Source organism: Phoca vitulina, unplaced genomic scaffold (assembly GCF_004348235.1).
Source record: "Phoca vitulina isolate PV1807 unplaced genomic scaffold, GSC_HSeal_1.0 scaffold1, whole genome shotgun sequence".
Taxonomy (NCBI): domain Eukaryota; kingdom Metazoa; phylum Chordata; class Mammalia; order Carnivora; family Phocidae; genus Phoca; species Phoca vitulina.
The window spans coordinates 34,441,792-34,462,478 of NW_022589704.1; the positions used below are offsets into that span (position 1 = coordinate 34,441,792).

At 40.3% G+C, this 20,687-nt stretch overlaps 1 protein-coding gene across 1 annotated transcript in view; it reads right to left on the reverse strand.

Annotated features, from left to right (window-relative positions):
- LOC116639653 (aldehyde oxidase 4-like) overlaps nt 1-18,756 on the reverse strand; it is a 57,844-nt gene extending 39,088 nt beyond the window's left edge. Inside the window, 11 exon segments of the mRNA XM_032416168.1 lie at nt 1,788-1,880; nt 2,132-2,276; nt 3,362-3,442; nt 4,247-4,336; nt 6,753-6,814; nt 8,971-9,097; nt 10,314-10,422; nt 13,188-13,284; nt 14,623-14,626; nt 15,261-15,314; nt 18,703-18,756. Of these exon segments, the coding sequence (XP_032272059.1) occupies nt 1,788-1,880; nt 2,132-2,276; nt 3,362-3,442; nt 4,247-4,336; nt 6,753-6,814; nt 8,971-9,097; nt 10,314-10,422; nt 13,188-13,284; nt 14,623-14,626; nt 15,261-15,314; nt 18,703-18,756 (916 nt within the window).
- Nucleotides 18,757-20,687: the final 1,931 nt, after the last annotated feature.

Below are 20,687 nucleotides of genomic sequence, written 5' to 3' on the forward strand. Positions count from 1 at the left end.
AGGAGCAGAGGGAGAGGAAGAGAGAGATAATCTCCAGCAGACTCTGAGCTGAGCACAGAGTCCCATGTGGGGCTCGATCCCATGACACTGAGATCATGACCTGAGCCAAAACTCAGAGTCAATGCTCAACTGAGCCACCCAAAGCGCCCTGATTCTATAAGACTTTTAAAAGATCATGAAGTCTAAGTGGGAAGTGACCTACACATTTGCATTGCCCATTTGCCCTTCTTCTACAGCCATCTCTTCATATTGTTCCCTTAACAGAACAAGAAGAATAGACACTTGTCTGTACTTTGGGTCAGTTTTGCTTGCAAGTGTGCTTTCAGGGAATGCTTTGAGTAGTGATGTCATCTAGTTCATACATTCTCAAGGAAGGTAATACCAGCCCAAAAGGGGTGAAGAAAATCTTACTCTTTTGATGTATAAAGCCCTGATATACATACTGTACATAAACAGATATATGGTCTATCTATGGTGTTAAAATTTCGTGGAGGGATGATTAGGGGGTAAGTGTCTATTGCTCCCTAGTGAGGCAATAATGAAAAGGTTGAGAAACATTGACTTAGTGTTATAGGCTCTCCCTCCTCCCCAGTCCCTTCACTCCCACCCCACCCTAACCAAGTACCTCCACACCGTACTTCCAACCCTCTCCTGTATCAGCCTGGCCTCCCCTTGCCCCATTTCTTCCTATGAGTCCACTGATATGAACATTCCAACAGGTTAAAAAAAAAAATGAATGGGCAGATTGACTTAAAATTAGCAGATCAGAGGGGAAAGCAGATAATTTCTCATTTGATTTCTGTTTACTCATTGGGGAGAACCTTATTTTAAAGTAGAATTTTTATCTCCTAGGTGGCACCTGGGTGGCTCAGTTGTTGAGCGTCTGCCTTCGGCTCAGGTCATGATCCCAGGGTCCTGGGATCGAGCCCTGCATCGGGCTCCCTGCTCCGCGGGAAGCCTGCTTCTCCCTCTCCCACTCCCCCTGCTTGTGTTCCCTCTCTTGCTGTGTCTCTCTCTGTCAAATAAATAAACAAAATCTTAAAAAAAAAAGAAAGAAAGAATTTTTATCTCCTATACCCTGTTATCTATTCAAATGCTGAGTTTGGATATGTTTCTCAGTCTTACTCAGTGCATTATGTGGAAGGAGAACTTGACTAGAAGTAAGAAACCCTGGAGTCTAGTCCTGATTTGATCATGTGTTAGCTGTGTGAAGTTGGGAAATTTACTTAACTCCTTTGATTTTTTATCTTCTTTAGGAGAAAGGAGATACCAAGGCTACCACCTGCTATCTCTGCCTTCCAGGACTGTCATGAGGATTAAAAGAAACAAGAGATGTGAAAGCATTTGGTAAATTGTGAAAAGACTATAAAAATAAATAAGATAGTCACAATTAAATTTTCAAATTTTGTGTCCCAGAATTTTTTTTTGAATATGTGTGGGTATAAGCTGAGCCTTGAGCAAATTTATGAATCAGGCACTAATATCCGGCAAGAACCTTTCCTACAGGTCAGCCAATGTCTTAAGTCTCCTTATTCAGTCAATCTCTCTATATCTGGACAACCAACATGGCATCTTCCCACCATTATGGCTCCTAGGACCATGTAGTACTCAGCGGCATAGCTGAAATAATTCAGTTTGATAAAACTCATAGAGGACACGTAGTAGATGCTGAATAAATATTTCTGAATGAATAAATGAGGTCGGATATTCTATGAAGTGCTCAAATAAGCCCAGTGCATATAATTACTCATAGCCTATCAACAGTCAAGGAAAAAGAAGGTTCATACCATCATCTGTGTAGTCCACAAAATATAGTTCTGGAAGGCCAAGTGGAGATATGAAAATTGGATGGAATTCATCTCTGAATTTAATGCTGGGTCCTTAAGGAGAAAAGCATTTAAAGTAATTAGAAAAGGAAGTCAATGGGTGCTAACAGATGTTGCTCACTGATAATCCAGAGTGAAAATTGTGACACAAACAACACCATTTGCAAAAGAAAACAATGTAGCATTCTAAAGGACCATAGGTATCTATTAATTAAAATGAACTACATTTCTGAAGAGTTTAAAAAGAGAGACAGATGTCTAGGTTACCTGAGCTAGACTAAGGAACATGCTTAAAAACCACCCACCCACTGCAGTGTTCCCCATGATGAGGGGGGCCTCAGGGAAATTGGCTTTCAGCTCCAGAAGGTCATTGAGGGTCACAGGGGCAATCCAGGTGGTCCTCTCCCCCTGGAATGTCAGCCTTCTCTTGTTTGGATCTTCTGCCATTCTCTGCAGAGAAACAAATCCAACAGGCTTTTGAGTAAGGCTGCTGAGCTACATGCCATGAGTATATCCACTGCTCTGGTTGTCCAAATGGTCTGATGGGTCATTTTAGTTTTCTGAGGTGACCTACCTTGTATTGATCAGAAAGGATGGCCTGTTTGAAACTACTTAGATTGATAAGATCCATGTGGGCACCACTGAATAAACATCATAATAGGTATTTCTCCATCAACAACTGCATATAGAGTAGAGCAAACTCTATCTATATTTGTGAAGTGAGTGTCTGAAGAGGAGGCATCATGGAAAATGAAAATGAAAGTGTCTTAGTTAAAGGGCCAGGCTTCTTGTTCTAGGTCTGCCCTAACAGTGACTCCAAGGGGCCTCATTTTTGGGGATTCGGTGTTTCGGTATGACAAAAATTGCTTATAGGCAAAATTATCCTTGAAAAATCTCTTAAATCATTCACCAGGTATAGTGTAAATTGTTTTTTTTTTTTTTTTACAACTCTCTCTTTATATATACACACATATATATGTCACGTGTGTGTGTATACTCTTTAAATAGTGAGTCCAAGTTCTCACACTCTGAGGGGTGTGTGCGGACTGTGACCCTCTGGGAAGCCAGTAGAGAATCATATCCCCCATCTCATGTTCGCTTCTGAGCATAGTCATGGAATGCAATGATGAACATACACACTATTTATATTATTCTATTTCTCCCCACTGAGTTGAAATCACAGAGGCTAATAGTAAGAATAATGTAATTCCATTATAGTAAGTATCATTTTACAAGATATCTTTAACATATCTCACAGTGTAGCTGTGTGACCTTGAATAAGTTACCTATACTCTCTGAGCTCAGGATCTTTGACTGAAGGGGTGAACCAAAGCATGTCTGAGGTCCTGGCAGTACCAATCTTCTAAGCTATCTGCTTGAAATTATTTATAGTGGAACCAAAAAATTCATAACGTGGGTTATCACACTGGACACACTTCCAAATTCTAATGTCTAAAACTCAGTAATTCCAGAGCATACTGCAAAAAGGCTTGTACCATGTCATGTTATGAAACAACAAAAGTAAAGCATCTTACTATTAGTTCAGGAGGGAATATAGGTTCCTGGGATGGATCCAAGGGCTGGAATTCATCTTCATTATACAGTTTGGTACACATCTCAACAAAACAAAACAAAATACAAATAGAACTTCAGAGTTCCTGAAAGATGTACAGGAATTTCTAAGTGTGAGACTTCAGAGTCAGGACCATACCTCTGACACCCCGGACACAGAATGGAGGTGCCAGAGTCACAGAGCACCCCTGAGTGGAATTCTTCCCACCCTCAGAGGACCGTCATGGCTTCCTGGGCAGATTTACTGGACTCTGGGCTTCCTCATTTGGCATCAGGAATTAGGTTTTAAGCTTCTATGCTGGGTCTCAGGTATTATTAACAGATATTTATTTGCCATGAGCATGAAGATGCATTGTTTACATCTCTCATAGTACTTGTTGAGGGGAAGGGTGCTGGTCAACCAGATTAAGGCACAGAAAATTGTAAAGCTTCTGAAGGAAAATGCTTCTGTGGTGATTGGCCTCATGAAAGTCATGGGCCTGCTAATTTTTGAAGCATTTTAAGACGCTTTACTTCCTGAATTCACTTCCTTTTACTTTACTCACCGAAAAGAACAGGAAATGAATACATTTGCATTTATGTGGGTATTTTTCAGTCAATCCCAACTGAAGGAGAACACCAGATACTTACTTTTTCCTGTCTATTTACAAAAGACCTCTCTTCTTAAATTTTTTTTTTTTTTTAAAGATTTTATTTATTTATTTGACAGAGAGAAACACAGCGAGAGGGAACACAAGCAGAGGGAGTAGGAGAGGGAGAAGCAGGCTCTCCGCAGAGCAGGGAGCCCGATGCGGGGCTTGATCCCAGGACCCTGAGATCATGACCTGAGCCGAAGGCAGACACTTAACGACTGAGCCACCCAGGCGCCCCACAAAAGACCTCTCTTCTTGATCCATGCAACATTTTCCTGATCCTTTCAGTCCACAGACAGTTGATTCCTTAGGAAGTAATGCAAGAATTTAAAATAAATTCATTGGTCAGGTCTTAAAACATCAACCGGAGTACTTGCAGTCCCCAGGCCCCACGGGAGTGACGGAAGAAGTAACAGAGCATGTCTTGCCTTCAAGGGCTCTGTAATGGGGTGGAGCAGAGAACAAGCCAGTCATCACTGAACAATTAGGGAAAATTACAGGGAGCATGTAACCATGCTATGATAGGGTCTTGTTAATGTGTCACTCAAATCCCAGAGGATCATGAAGGAGGTCAGAGGAGGTGGGGTCAGCCACCTAAGGCTTCCACTAGGGTGAGGTAAATGGAGTAGTTAACAAGGTGATCATCAAAAAAACCAAAAAAGATGGCTTTTCTTTATCCTAAGAGTGATACAGCATGTATCTTTAACAAAGTCCTGGGAAGGCAAACTGCTTTTAAGACTTACTATACACAAAGAAAAATAAACTGAAAACCTGAGTTTTATTTGGGTGTTATTGGAACTATTCTGAATTATTTGGGTGACTCAAGTCCCAAACTATTTTACCTTAATTTTCAGGACACTTCGTGCAGACCCCAACTAGTGGTTTTGGCCTGAATGCCCTGGTCAGTTACTGCAACTCTAGCTAATTGTTTTCATTCTTGTTTGTCCTTTTCATGTGTAGACACAACCCAAGGCTTTGGGGTGCTTTGGAGACCTATGGTTTGACTTTGTACATGGAGTCAAGGAGTCCTGGGTTCTAGTTCCTGCTTTAACACATAGTAACTGGGTTGAGTTTGTTAAATTAGGAAAATAAAACCCCTCCCAAACAGGTCTGTTCGATTTAAATATGCAAATGGTACACACAGTATCTGACACATAGGAAGTGCCGCAGAAGTGGGGGCTGATATTTTTACCTGTGAGGAATTTTCTGTAGACTTAAGAAGGGATTTGGATTTTGTCACAATGCTGTGCACAATAAAGGAACGAATGACAAACAGCTGAATGTGGGGACCCAAGTGAGTGAGATAAAAATATCTATCTTTTCATAGGTAGATTTGGTCTCCAGGACAATAATCATGTAGCATTAGGTTGAATCTTGAATCATACGAAGTTGCTGTTTTTGTGAGTCAAAATGGTGGAAAACTGACAATTCATATGGTTCAACATGAATGGTATCTTACCCAGGATTTCAAAATAGCTGTGGTTTATAAAGCTTTTCGGATTCTTCATTACTGGACTAAAAGTAGATTTTTTTTCAAAGACTTTCTGGTATTTGGAATTAACTTGTGTAACTTGAATTGGTTTTGGTCAACTAAAATTATATAAAATTAATTTTACCATAAAAAATGGGTGCTAGAAATCCATCCTAACTGAAACCTCGTGGATATTTAACGTTCTGAAAACTTAATATATCTCAAACTACAGCCTCCCCCACCTCGTGCCATACACTAAATCATTCTTTTCCAATTTCCTTCATCTTGTCTGGTTCTTTAATCTCTTAACTTTGAGGATGACTTGGATTTCTTCTTAACTATATCCTTTATTGTCTGGAGGTTATGATTCTGGCAATCCCCTCCCTGAAAGTTATCTTGTTGGGTCCGTATCTACCACACTGCTCTCATTCCCTCATTCATGGAGGACTGCACTAGTCATGCCCTCATCCCTTTTCAGGCTTATCCTTCTTACTAGCAGGTGCCAAGAATTTTTCCCTTTGAAATACCGTTCCCATGTTACTCCTAGCTTGAGAACAGACAATGACTATATATTGGTTACCACCTTTAAGTCTAAATTCCTTAGCCCAGAATAATATCTTTTTGCTCCCTAGTGCTTTGGCTACATCAGTTTCCTAGTTGAACCTTGGACATCTTTCTTTTTACTACTTCAATGCATTTTCTTACTTGGAATTTTCTGCTGGCCTCTCTTCACCCATTCATTCCTATCACTTCTTTTAAGACCTAGCTCAAAACTCCCCTTCTCCAATGTTTCCTTTGTGTCTTCCCTTCCCACTCATTAATTCTCTTTAATCCATGTTCCTTCAAAACTGATATACATGGTATAGAGGATATATTGAACTTTTAATATCTTGCTTTTTAATTATGTTTTTATTATTTCTTAGTATATATTTTTTTCTTTAAAAAGTCTATAGTCTTAGTCTATTAGTCTAAAATAATACAGACTAAGGAATAGAGTTCAATAGAGTTTGCATTTCTTGAAGTCATGTACCATATATTTTACTTCTTAGGAAAGTGCCTATTTTAGGACTATAAATAAGATACATGCTAAAGGTTTATTTAAAAAATGCCAACAGTGGCATTCAACAACTTTCAATGTCAGAAAGGTCAACATGAGGGTATTTTAGAAATAACTGAATGCAATAGATGATTTTATGCAAATGTTCATTAATGTATTAAATCAACTGAAAAAAATTTTTTATTTTAACTTACCGCACAGAAATGTTTTCCACTTTCTACAATTGGTCGGTATCCAGTACAGCGGCACAAATTACCTGATTAAGAAGAAATCAATTTGGGGGCACCTGGGTGGCTCAGTCGGTTAAGCGTCTATCTTTGGCTCAGGTCATGATCCTGGGGCCTGCTTCTCCCTCTCCTTCCGCCCCTCCCCCTGGCTTGTGCTCACTCTCTCAAATAAATAAATAAAATCTTTAAAAAAAAAAGAGGAGATCAATTTTTAAGGAATAGTAATGAAATATATTCCTTATTTGTGCTTCATTTTTTCAGTGAAATAGCTCTGTTAGTAATTAGATTCTTTTTTTGTTTCTCTTGGAAACAGCGATCTTCAAAAAAATCTTGTGATTACATTTTCTTCCTGAAATATCACAAAGGTCTCCATAATTTTTCCAATCAACTCTTCCTGCCTTATTTCCCACCCCTGTCCTAACTCATGTAACCCTGCCACTCCCATAACATCTCATGTGTCTCTTTGTTAAGCTTTTCTTACACAGTCTTTTCTTTCTTACATGTTCTCTTAGGGAGAATATGTCCATTTGCAGGGCTCCAGCCTCCTTTTCCATGGCGTCTGCTCTAAAACCCAGCCAGAGCTGTACCACTCACTGTCTGGATCCTTTTGCGGGCCTATCATCAACTGTGCTAGAGTAGGATCATTTATGTACATGCTTCATCTCCCTCAATGGAACTTACATTCCTGGAGAAGGCGAGGAGTGCCTTAGATTTCATGAACCCTCCCAGTACAGCACAATGGGTGTTCAATAAGTACTTAGTATTGTTTTAATCAGTCAATAGTTCCAAAGCACGGTGGAAAAGGTGGGGAAATGACTGTCTTTTTACAAAGTATATTCAAATTTTGTAGCCAGTATAAATGATATTTATGAAGAGGTTTTAATAAAATGAAAAAATTCTTATGTTATACTGTTAAAATTGTATATACAATATAAAATCATATATACAGTAACTACAGTATTTAAAATAAGAAAACAAAAACTATGCATAGAAAAGACTGAAAGGAAACAGAAGTATCTGTGGTTGTTTCCTGAGGGCAGAAATATGAATGAGTTTTTTCCCTTTTAATTATTTTTTTGCATTTTTCATAATAGGAATGTGTTATTTTTATAGTAAAAATTAATTTAAAGTGATTATGTTCAGATGCAGTTTAACAATTTCAGAAGCAATACAAATGTGTGGATTGGGTAGGTTTAAACATTGACACTTCTTTTAGTGTGGATTATTTCATTGAATAAAGATTATCCATTCATGTTGGGTTAAAATTATAATTGAAACCATAGGCCAAAGTTTTAGTAGTACTTTATAAGAAACTGAAAAATTTCGAGTGAAGAAGTTGTTGGGAAACAAGGGAAAATATTAAAGAAATTTTATATGCCACTTACCATAAAATTTAAGTTGCATCCCTTTGTTTTAGTCTACATCTTTTTATCACAATACAGAATTTCTGTCTAGGTCTGTTTACTGAAAGGGACAAAAAGCTTTCTTATAATATTTAGAGGTTTACTTTCACAGCTTTCTTCTAAGAACTAGGGGCCAGTTACCTTGAAAGTGGGTATGTTTGTTATAGAAAACTACATTTGTTTACATGCTTTTGTTTTGTTTTTGTAGAAAATTGTGTTTATCCATTAAATTTGATAGTTATTTCATTTTAGGAGACTGAATTTCTCACTAAGTTTATTTGTGATAAGTAGTTGCTGCCCATGACTTCCTAATCCAACCAGAACATAAAAAGTAAAGTATCTGAAAGTCTATCCTCTTTATAAATTTTTTTTAATTAACTGCAGTAAGTAGAGTTAATGAATGATTCTAACAGATTAATTTAAAAATAAACACAAAATCTCATTCTTCCACACTACCCAAATTTTCACATTGGAAAAAGATAATATTATAAGTGTTAGGAAGAGCCTATTTGAATGCCTTTGTAGAGGGACACTGGGATCCATTAAGGGAGAAAGATTTATAATGAAATCAATATTGCCCCAGTTCTTGGCATCACTGCTCACAAAAGGAAGGCAATACTTACTGGAAAGTATTAAAGGTACTAAAGAGGCCCTCATGTTAGCCAGGTGCCTGGAACCTCAAAGTGTGCCACAATGTCTCTCCATGGGCTGGGATTTCCTTTTCTAGTTACTTGGGCACTTCCCACCCTAGGCCCTGCCTACAGAGGACTAAGAAGGCTCACCTCCAAGAGCTTTGGTTATCTGCTCCAGGGTTGGCTCTGGATGGTTCCTCAGCAGTGTGTAGATGGACATCACCATCCCCGGGCTGCAGAAGCCACACTGTGTGCCGTGACACTTGGCAAGTCTTTCCTGGGAGGAAACAGTACACTATTTATGCTTCAAACCTCTTGTTTCCCTACCTTGGACACTAGAAAGGAGTGCAGCTTATTTATTTAGCTTTCCAGAAATGAGTGCAGGATAAAAGATGTCGCTCTGGAAGAAAAATATTTCTATTTCTTGAAAATATTTCTATTTTTAAAAGCCTTTTTTTTCTCCTCTCAAGAGAAGCCTAGTGGCAGGTATTAATTAAGTGACTTTAGTCTCTAGACTGATTTCTTCATCTGTGAAATAAGAAGTGTAGCTTAGGGCACAAGTAAAATGCTTTGGAGTCCCACTCCTGTGAGTTTTAGTCCCTACTATACCTCATTAACTGTGTGCCTTGGTGATTTACTTGACTTTTCTTCATCTTTAAAATTAGAATAATAATGATATCTACCCTACAGGATGGTTGTGAGAATAAATGAATGAGTATATGCAAATCACTTAGTCTCTGGCAAGTCATTTTCATCCCCTTCTCTATCTATATTATAGAATTTTTGATGGACTAAATGAGAAAATCTATACAAAAGCTTTGAAAATTGTCAAGTGTAACTTAGTAGTGTTGTACCATTCATATATTTAATTCATGCACATTTAACTTTAATGCATTCAAACAACAAAACAATAAAAATAGGTGGGGAACATGACTCTGTGGGTCCCTCTTGTGTTTCTTTTCTATGTGTCTCTCACAGGGTACTCAACTGGCTGGCTCGAGTGTGCTTCACATGTTTTTAAATAAACATTTTTCAAATGTTTCACCCCTAAGATGAAAGCCAAACACTTCCTCTGTACCTCAACTGAAAGGACAGAGATTGTTCTAATGTTAGAGGGAAATGTGCTGGATTTATTGCTAGATGGCAAGTTGCTTCGGATGCGGCATATAAACCTGGCTGTAAATGTGATGGTAAATGGTTAGCAACCGAATCTCTGGGGAAAGTCTAATTTGTAGCTTCTATCAATTTTAGTAGTATAAAGTGTCCTTGTTTTAATTTAGGGGAAGGATGGGGCTTAGAAGCAAAGATATATCAAAACCAAAGAAGGAATCTTGATTTACACACCAGTCTCTAAAAAGAACCTTAGTTATGAAGCACTGATTATGGCAAAATGAAAATTTAGAAGCACAGAGGATTTCAAAGTTGGTGAGAGTACAACAGACTATGTAGGATGCCTATACCAGCATCTGGTTCCAGTCCCATTACGCTCTTACCTGCACGGGATGAATCCTGGTGCTGATGCTTCCTACACCTTCCACTGTGGTGACAGCAGCCCCGTACAGAGAGCAGATGGGCACCAGGCACGCTGTAACTGGAGAGTGACTGCGATGGGTATTTGTAAAGAGAACACACTGGAATCATAGGGAGTGAATGCCATCATTCAGGGAGTCCAGGGAAGTCAAGGGACTCTATTTCCCTGAGAGTACAGAGAATACTAGATAAAAACCCATAGATTTCTAGAAGTTTCTAGGAAAGAACTTACATATGGCTGGCATCAAATGGCAGAGAGAAATGGAGAAAAAGAATAATGAAGAGTTTTGTGTAAGACCTCCAAGAGACCCTCATTCTTTATTATTTCTCATTCTAGAGAGAGGAAACCTTTTATTCTTCAGACAGCACACTGACTTGTATAAACCCCACCATGGGGTAGTTTAGCCCATTTTATTTTCAATCACGTGCAGCTTTTAAATATACAGACACTCTGCTTGCATGCTGGTCCAATTAAATCAGAATCTGTGGGGCGAGATCACTTCACCACTTAAGCTCCTCAGCCAATTCCAATGTATGGCCATGTGTGGAAGCCACCCATTTATGCCCTTATCTTGATCATCTTCCCCACAGTAGAGTCTGTGTTAATGATGAAGTGGGTGTGGTTAGCACCAGATTCTCATCTGACTGGTTGGGAATGGGGTCCAGACCTCATTAGTCTAATTTAGCTCTTTATTCCCACTCAGACTAAGTCCTATTCTCTTTCAGGCATGGGATATTGTCCTTCTCCTAGGGAATTTTTCCTTTATTCTCCTACCCTGGAAGACAGTAAGCATGCTGTTCTGAAGAAAAGACAGGGGCACCTGGGAAGCTCAGTTGGTTAAGTGGCCTACTCTTGATTTTGGCTCAGGTCATGATCTCAGGGCCATGAGGTTGAACCCTTCATCTGGCTCTGTGCTCAGTGTGGAGTCTGCTTGAGATTCTCTGTCTGCCCCTCCCACCCCCTGCACCCTCACTCTCTCTAAAACTAAATAAATAAATCTTAAAAAAAAAAAAAAAAAAAAAAAGAGTGCTGCTCTTGGCTCCACCAGCCTTTTGGTCAGAGGTGTTTGGAAACCACCCAGCTGGCTGGTGGGGGACCCTGAGAGAGTGCTTGGTGTACAGAGAAAGAGTGTGCAACGGATCAATTTTTGTTTTTTGTGTCCTCTAAGTACTCCCTCTCCCCATATTACGTGTAACTTCCTCCCTCTTAATCTCAACCTCCCCTCTCCTTTCTCTCAACAGCTCTTCCAGTGTTCATTGCTCTCCTCAGTCTTACCCTTGTAGGTCATCTGGAAAATAGAAGCATGAGCCTCAACCACTCCCAGCCCACCACTTCTCACCCAGGGTTGTAGTCACTCCCCTGCGTTCTAGGCCAGGAGGGAAGGAATCCTTCCTCCTCCTCTCCTGTGCTCTGGCTCTCATTTATTCTTCTTTCCCCATGGACCTGCTCCATCACCGATAGTCCTCCTAACCTTTCCTTTCTATAGTCTCATTTCCCTCAATTCCCTTGAATTTAAAAGTAAATTCAAGTGTTTGCTGTCACTACACAAAACCAAACCAAACCCAATGTCTCTCTCCAGCTACTGGCCCATCTTTCTTTCCCTTCTTAGTCAAGTTTCTTCAAGAGCTGTCCACAACTTCCCAGCCTTTCAGCCATTCCTGTGCCATCTGTACCTCATCCTCCGGCCTCATCTCTCCACTGACCTTGCTCCAGGAGCAATCTAATGGCACTGGGTTACTCCCTGGTGTCTCATACCATCGAACACTTCTACCTTCTTGGAACTTTCTCCTCTCGTTGTTCCTCCTTCAACTCGGACTACTCCCTCTTCCTCGCTGTGAGGTGTCTGTTGTTCTACAGTGTCCTGCACTCTCTTAAGTTCTTCTGCAGTGTGCTACATTCCAGATGGCCCAGGGCTGAACACCTGCCTTCACCACCAACTGGCCCACATGATCTTGAGCCAGGTATTTAACTTTGCCTTGGCTTCCTCTTTTTTCAATGTGAGTGATAGTAAGGCCTATCTCAAAGTTGCTTTGGGGACTAAATATGGTAATATATGCAAGCTACTTTGAACACTGCCTGGTATATGATAAGCATTCAAAAAGTGTTAGCTATTTTTATTACCATTGTTGATATTTACGTTGATAGCTTCCAGGAAGTTATAGCTCCAGATGCAACCTCTTCTCTGAGTGAGAGAACTGTCTATCTCGATGCCTGTGGACAATTCCTCTTAGGTGTCCCGTAATTACCCTAGTGCAATGTGTCCAAAGCTAAATTTACTGCTTTCCCTTCCTCTGCTCCTCTTCTCCCAAGTTCCCTACTTTGTGGACAGCACCACCCAGTGACTTAAGACAAGAGCTTGGAATCATGCCAGACAACTCCTTCACCACCACTTTCAATCATAGTGAGCAAATTTGCATTTTAGGCCAAGGTGATTTGAGATCCCATTCAGCCCTTCCAGGCAAATAATTCCTCTTAGTGTATGTCAAAGCCCTAAATCTTCTACCAGAACAGTGTATCACTACTTTGTGTTTAAGCCATTCTTGCCTGACTCCCCACTCTGAAATCTCTTGCTTGAAAGCAAAGAAGTATTTGTATAGCAATAGAGAGCATGGCCCTCAGAGAGTGGCACCCAGGACAGATATATTCTGATGGAAACAAAGTCTATGGGAAAGATCTGGAGCTTACGAAGTTGTGGGCTGAGCAGGCTGGGAGGTAGTGTGAGTGTGATAAACACCTGGAAAGAAGTGAGGGGAGTGCCTGTGGGCAGGAAAAGGAGGCGGCTTTGCGTCCTTCCCAGATGTGCCTAGGGCCAGGCTTGGCCCAACACAAAGGATACTGGATCTTCTTGGTCTTGGGGATGTATCTTGACACCATGACGGTGCAGGCACCGCAGCCCCCTCCCCCACAGCTGTACTTGGTGCCTGTGAGATAGACTGGAAGGAAGGGAGTCAAGGAAAAAGAGGTGTGCAGGCCACTTTGCTTTTTACGCTGTTCTTCCTGGGATACAGATAACGACTAATATGTTTTCTTGAGTCTCACGGAGGTTTCTTGTTTAGAGAGCTATTCCATTATTTTGCATATAAATGAGCTCAATGTTGAAAAGATGAGAAGAAATCCTTACAGACTCACACTGCCTTATCTGAAACTCTCCTGGCCGGATGCATTTCTAATGTAAAAATCTCCATATTTTACAAAGGTAATAAGATAGTGTTCCCAAGTAGGGCTAGGGCAGCACCTTGTAATCAAACACATTAATATTTCCGCAGTGAACCATAGGGATATTCACACTAAATGGGGAACAGGAAGACCACCAAGGGCCTCGTGAGAGACCATCCAAATGAGGTGTAAAAAGGCTTTTGAATTCAGAGTTGTGGACAATGGGTCATTGTGGAGGTGCTGGGAAGTAGTGCATGGGAAAATTTGGAAAACCGTCTCTGGGAGGCTTAACTTGCACTGTTCACCAATGTATGCTTCTACCTTCTTATTGGATTAGAGAATATTAATTTAAATAACCATGGCTCCTGAACTGGTAATGTCAACAAGCACTGTGTACCTTTTCCCTGTAAGATGTTTGCATGTTTGCATAAAGAGAGAACAAGTAATATATTAAATCTCCTGCTTTAGGTTCTATAAGAATCTACTGAAATTTGCTTGGGGCCTTTTCTGGGTGAGTTTAAAAAGGATTTCATGGGTGGAGGTCATAACTGGTTTGGGCAGAATAGTGAGTTGAATGGGACATTAAGGGACAATACCGGCTAGAGCAGTGAATGATGGGTTAGGAAACCAGATTGCAAAGGGTTATGTAGTGAGAGACAGAGTCTGGAGAGAAAATGAGGCATCAGGTATACATAATCTCTTAGATAAATTTGGCAAGGAAATAACAGGGAGAAACAAAGTAGTGTTTTTAGATGGGTATGTTGGGAGGCAAAAAGACAGAAGTGGGGGAAGGAAGTGAAGATCCCGAAGAGAGGGGATAACATTATCTTGTATACCACTGAATCCCCAGAGCCTAACACAGTGCCTGGCTCTTAGTAGGTGTTCAATAAGCATATATATTTTAACTTATTATTTTGAAATATTTATAGTTTCATTGGAAGTTGCAAAAATAATACAGTGACAATACCTGTCACCTTGCTTCCCCCAAAGATGACATCCCACATAGCTATAGTACATCAAAAGCAGGAAGTTGACCAGGGTATTACACTGATAACCAGACTGGGGAGCTTACTCAGATTTCACCACTTACACATGCACGCATACCATATATGTACAGTTCTAGGCAATTTTATGTCACAGACAGAGCTCTGTCACCACTGCCACAATTACTCATGCTTCCCCAAACCCAAGACATTCTTTCTGAATTATTTATTACAGGTCTGTTGAAGGTATTGGAGGGGTAGGGGGTGAAAAAAGGTCCAGATCAGAGGTGGAGAGCTGAGAGTACATTAGCTCTATGTTGGAATTTTGAAATACGTTTATTGAACCTTTTTTTCTCCAATAAGACTTATGAAAAGGTGTTAAGTGACAAGTCAGGGAAGTCCTCATGGGAGACCACTGTCGGTACCATGTACCCCTGAGCAGCTGGCTGGATGTTTTTACTTTAACACTCTTGAATATAAAACTGTCGTCAGGGGGCCACGAGACTCAAAAGGTCATAAAGTTATTTCGAAAGTTAGCACACTCATGCCTCACTGGATGATTCTTTTGGTTTTGTTCAGGTGAAAAATACGACAAAGCATGGATCTCTCACTTTTGGATGCATTTTGTCAATTCCAACTAGACTCTATAGATCGAACACAAGGGTATTTACCTTGAGCAAATACAGGGTGACTTTCTTCAGAAGTCTTAGCATGTTCACTTTTTATCACCCAGTCCAGATTCATTATAGTAAAATATAAAGGATATGGACTTTCCTCAGCTAGTACAGGAGGTTTCCTTCAGGATCAGCATTCTTCTCTATGACCTACATTGTGAAATGAGAACAGGGATTTTAGGAAGATAATACCAACATGTTAGGGCAATTCTAGCCATTGTTTTGGGGGCAGGTTTTTGACAGATGGTACCTTCACAGGGGAAAAAAATAACAAAGGAAAACTTTCTAAGACTTGGACCCAATTTTAAAGACATTATGGAGCATTATTTCAATGTCTCTGAATATATATGACAATTATAAATTCTGGATTGCTTTTCCTTATAGTTACCCAGAAAGGGCCCAAATAGGGAAACAGATACATAGATTCCAAAACTGACTCAGATAACTCATGGCCATAGGAAGTCATAGAAGAGGTTAGCCAGAGATTTCTTAATGGAGCCATGGGGTGTCTGTTATAAAGGGAGCCCCTCCTGTTCCCATACCCTGCTCCCAGCGCCCTAGTGAAGTGGAGGCGCCACTATGCAAAGGAAGAGCAGAAGGGAGCATGAATCTGGCTCTGCCTCTCGTGTCGCACTCCTGGCTGTTACTGCCAATAGATAGAAGCTGGCACATGAGATGAAAACTCTCTGCTTTCACTGGCCCAGACAGTTCTTCTGCTAGGGATAGTCAGGCAAGATTAGAGAGAACGGGAGAGAAATTTACAAGGAAGTGTAGCTATGAGCCCAGAAACAGAGGACATTGTTCCATTAAAAGTGTTTACTTTTATCACCCCAGAAAAAGGCAACAGGCCACATTATTCTTCATATGCTGCCTCCTATTTCCAAAACTTCTGAGTCCTCATTAGATTTACTCAGCCAGAGATGAGCTTATCACCCCTCCACTCAGAATCATAGCATGGGGAGGAGGCTAAGTATAGTGGCATCTCAGAAACAAAGCATTATAGTTAGATTTGCTTTAACACCCTAATTGTGTGGCTATGGGAATTATTTCCAAAGGTGGGAACAAAAGAGGGGGTAGGGAGTGACGGTGTGCAAACCAGGACTAATATAACATCTTCCTGTCTCTATAATGGGGGAACACAGCCTGACGACCCTATTCTGTGTTATAAAGACATCGGTATACCTGAGACAACATTTCAGTTAAATAGTAAACCTTCTCCAACCACTTTAGCTGCCCAGTGAGTGCAACACTTGATTTAATGCTGTCTCCTTCAATCATGACATGGCCTCAGGTTCCAAACGAAGAAAAAGGCAAGATTAGACTTTGGGAAATTAATTAAAGGCTGCCAACTGCAATTCTGACATATCAAATATATGGTACTCCCAGTCATTTAAAAAAATATTTCAGTAATCATATGAGAAATACTGGTCACACCAATAGCCGCACTCACAAAATTATATAGGTACATCCTGTTTCCTCCAGTAATTTATAGACACTTAGGAAATAAATCCCTTTTTAGCAAGTATATGAAAACAGGAGAAAGCTCACCAGTAATTGGAGAGACGCAAGCAGAAAGCCCCGAGACAACATGCCCATTAGATTAGCAAACCTTAGGAAGTCTGATTATAACAAGTTTTGGCACATTAAAGATTGGCAAATAATCTCTTGGCAAGGAAACAGCATCTGTCATGCAATGAACTGTGGGAGAAGTAACTTGTGCAGGATTCTGGAAAGCCACTTGGCAGGACATCTGAAATCGGCAAGGTACAATCTCACTTAGAAATTTTCTTGTCAGTGTTGGTGAGGAGACACGTCGTAGGATGTTCACTGCAGCATTTCTTGGGGTAGTGGGGAATTGGAAGCATCCTATGTGTCTATCGCTAGGGTCCTGGATAAGCAGAATGAAGGATGTGCAGAGCCTGGAGAACTAGCATGCACAAGTCACAGGTTTTCAAAGAGCAACATGGATAAATCTCAAGAACAGTGATGAGTCACAACGGGAATTTATAAGTCACGATACCACTTGTGTAAGTTAAGAACACACACACACACTCATGCACAACACTCCGCAGGCCAAACACTGTATATTTCAAAGATATATCTATATTTCTAAATGACCATATGGAAAGAAGATGGGAAGGACATATATTTAAAATGCACAAGAGTGGATGCTTATGGGAGAAGGAAATAAAGAAAAGATAGGACATAAAAAGAAAAAAAAAGAAATAATATAAAACAAAAGAGGAGCCTTGTCCAGACTGTGATGATGGTGTGCCACAGCCAGAGATGAGTGTGCTTTGCTCAACTCTGTGCCCCTGGGTCTAAAGGAAGGAAAAACAACCACAAAAATAACAACAAAACCAATTTCTTCAAAGAGGTGTATAATTTCCCTCCTTTGGCCATCTGTAACTTGTCTTAGAAATTTGTAAGACAGAGAAGGTTAAAAACAGCAAAACATCAGCTGTGATTTCAAAAGACTGAAGACCTGGAGAGGGAATAATCATTTTAACGTGATATTAAGGGAGAAATGGTTTTATTTCCCAACAAAGGAAAAGCAGCAAAGCCCATTTTCCTCACACTCAGCTTTTGAATTACTACAAATTGTCGCTCAGCAATAATTTTTCTGATGTTCCAGTTGGCTTCAGGTCATTCAAGATCCTGACTTACAGGTAAACATTATTGCTAAACCCAGACTTTTTCTTCGTTCTTTATTTTTTCTTTCTGTTGTTTAGTTCATAGGCCTCCTAAAAATGATGTTTCCCTGCTATTTGACAGGCAAAAATCCCAAGAATTTTTGCCTTGATTAAAGTTGTGTTTCTTTCTTTAGGGAAGAACATCAGTAATCTAAAACAACTGAGGCTTGAGAAGCAAAAGCATTAGCACCAAATGACTGTCCAAAATAATTTTTCATTTTAATAATTTACTAGTTTTTTTCTCTAATTTTCCCAAGGCACCTCAAACTTTCCATGTATTCATTTTGCTCATTAAAGTACAGGGTTGAGAACAACTGGCCCAGGCTAAGCATTAGAGCTGCCACATCTGTTCTGGAGAAGGTAGCTTAATTAGTCCTCCATGTTTCAGACAGACAGGCTCCCGCCTCTAGGTTAATTGATTAGTGTGAGATGATTAACGCAAAACAAAATCATTCTTTGCTACTATTACCCTTAATGTCATATATGCCTTCTATTAAAATAGCATGGGTGAACTCAAGTAGAGCTAATATCCAAAAAAAAAAGGGGGAATGACAATTTTTCATACCTGTGTCAGAATTGACTTTGGTTGTAATATAACAAAGAAAATGAGAGTTCCTTACTGATTCCAAAAGAAAAGCAAAGAGCAAGCAAAGGCCCCAGTGCCTTAATACTTTGCACCAAACCTTGAACTAATGATCAATGTTCAGGTTCATACTACTATATATGACTTGAAAAAGAGAGGAGAGGATAAAGACATAACAAATGGCATTGCCGTGAAAAAAAAAGTTACCTTGGCTTTTGTCCCTGGTATACAAAAATTCACATTAATCATCTCATAAACTTACCTTTCTTCCATTCACAAAAAAAATCAGTTCATCAGAATTGGGAACAGAAGCCATCATACCAGGAAAAGAATGCCTCCACCACAATAGACGTTTGTTTGTTTGTTTGTTTGTTCTAAAGAGCAGATATGTTAGAGCAAAAACCTGGGTAACTATCAGCCTTGCCCACTGCATGGGGTGATTTATAGTCACACTGCCACATGAGGAGCACCAACCAGGGCTCTCTGCCCACCCTGCCCACAGGGACTTTGAATGGTTCTTGGTAGTGCCCTGTTCCTCCTTTCTTACAAATCAAGTCAGTGTCTTTGCCCATCCCTTTTGGAATCTGACTGGTTTCCCCAGGGGAATGTGTTTAAAGCCAAGGACTAATAGATAAAAAGTGAGTTTTAAACTGGCTGTTATCTGGCCAAGTCATCAATCAACACAGTGCTATTACAACTCCTAAAACTTTCTTTGATTTTTCCCGTGCAAAGGGAAGATTCCACCATGCATGTAACTGAAGACTTCATGTGTCTTTAAAACTCAACTATAACAACCTGCAAGTATATTCTCCTTCCCTAATCTTTTTTTGTACTCACCTTGTTTCTTCAAATTTAAGGGTTCATGACATCAAACTACCTAAAACCATAAACATGTACAGAGGCTTGCCATGCTCCAGTCTGTTCTTGGGACTCCTTTCATCCTTCAACAGCTTGGTAAGGTATTATCATCTTTGATTTAGAGACAAAGGAATGGAAGCACAGAGATATTAAACAACTTGCCCAGTGTCACACAGGCAACGGGTGGCAGAGTTGCTCCAGAGTCTGTGTCTTTAATCTCCTTCCGGTGCTCCACATGGAAACATGGTAGGAAATGAGGCTGAAGGAGCAGGTGCTCCAGAATATGTAGGGAAGTCTTGTCGGTCCATTAAGGGTTATGTTGAGTCTTCTAAATATGATGGGAAGCCATTGGAGGGTTTTGAGGAGGGGATAACAGGATCTGATTGTTTTAAAAAGACTGCTTTGGCTGCTTTGCAGAAAATGAAAGGTTGGAGCCAGAGTGGAAGAAGAGAGATGATGATAATTTAGACGGTGGCACAGTAAGGAGATGAGGAGGCCAGGACAAGGGTGACAGTGGGGAGATGGGCAAGGAGGGCTCAGATTTGCCGGTGGGCTGGATGTGAGGTGTTGGGGGTGCTGAGTCAAGGATGTCTCCACAGATTTTGGGTGGGGCAGGTGGATGAGGCTATCCATCATAAGTTCTATTTGGACATGTTAAGTTTGGAAAGCCTAAAAAACATGCAAATGGAGATGGTGAGTGGGTTGCTGGATATTCAAAACTGGTTTTGTTTTTTTTTTTGTCTCGAGGAGAAAGAAGACTCCAGATCTGGGGCAGAATTTCACCTCTGCACCAAAGCCTGGACTCCAATCCAGTCTTCCTTTAAGTTCCAAGTTCTGACCTCACCAACTGAGCAGTATGCCTACATACTCCCCTGCCTCACTGCCTCCACAGTTCCCATTCTCATTCTCTCTGATTGCTCCCTACCCAAATAGGGGTTTTAAGGACCAACAGTTTACCAGAACAAAGAAAGGACATGTTTAGCAGAGGCAACCATTTGTGTAAAGTCAAGGAAGTCTGAAACTGCATATTATGTTTCAGAGATTTACAAGTAGTTTTATCCTTATATATGAATTGCATGGGAATGAATGACAGAAATATGAGTTATCAAATAAGATCATTCATTCAAAAATACTCGTGTGCCTGACAAGATCACTTTTCTCATGGAGCTTAGGGGTGTGTGTGTGCGCGTACGTGAGTTCTGTGGGAACCTTAAGGCATTAGATAAAATGACATGTATTTCTAATGTGGTGGATAATAAATTAGAGAAACAAGGTAACTTCAGGAGATGGTGAGCAATGTGATCAAAGGTTAAGGCGATACAAAGAGACTTAGGAGACTAGTTTAGTTTTGGGTAGTCAGTGCTGGAGTGCGTTTGACCTGAGTACTAA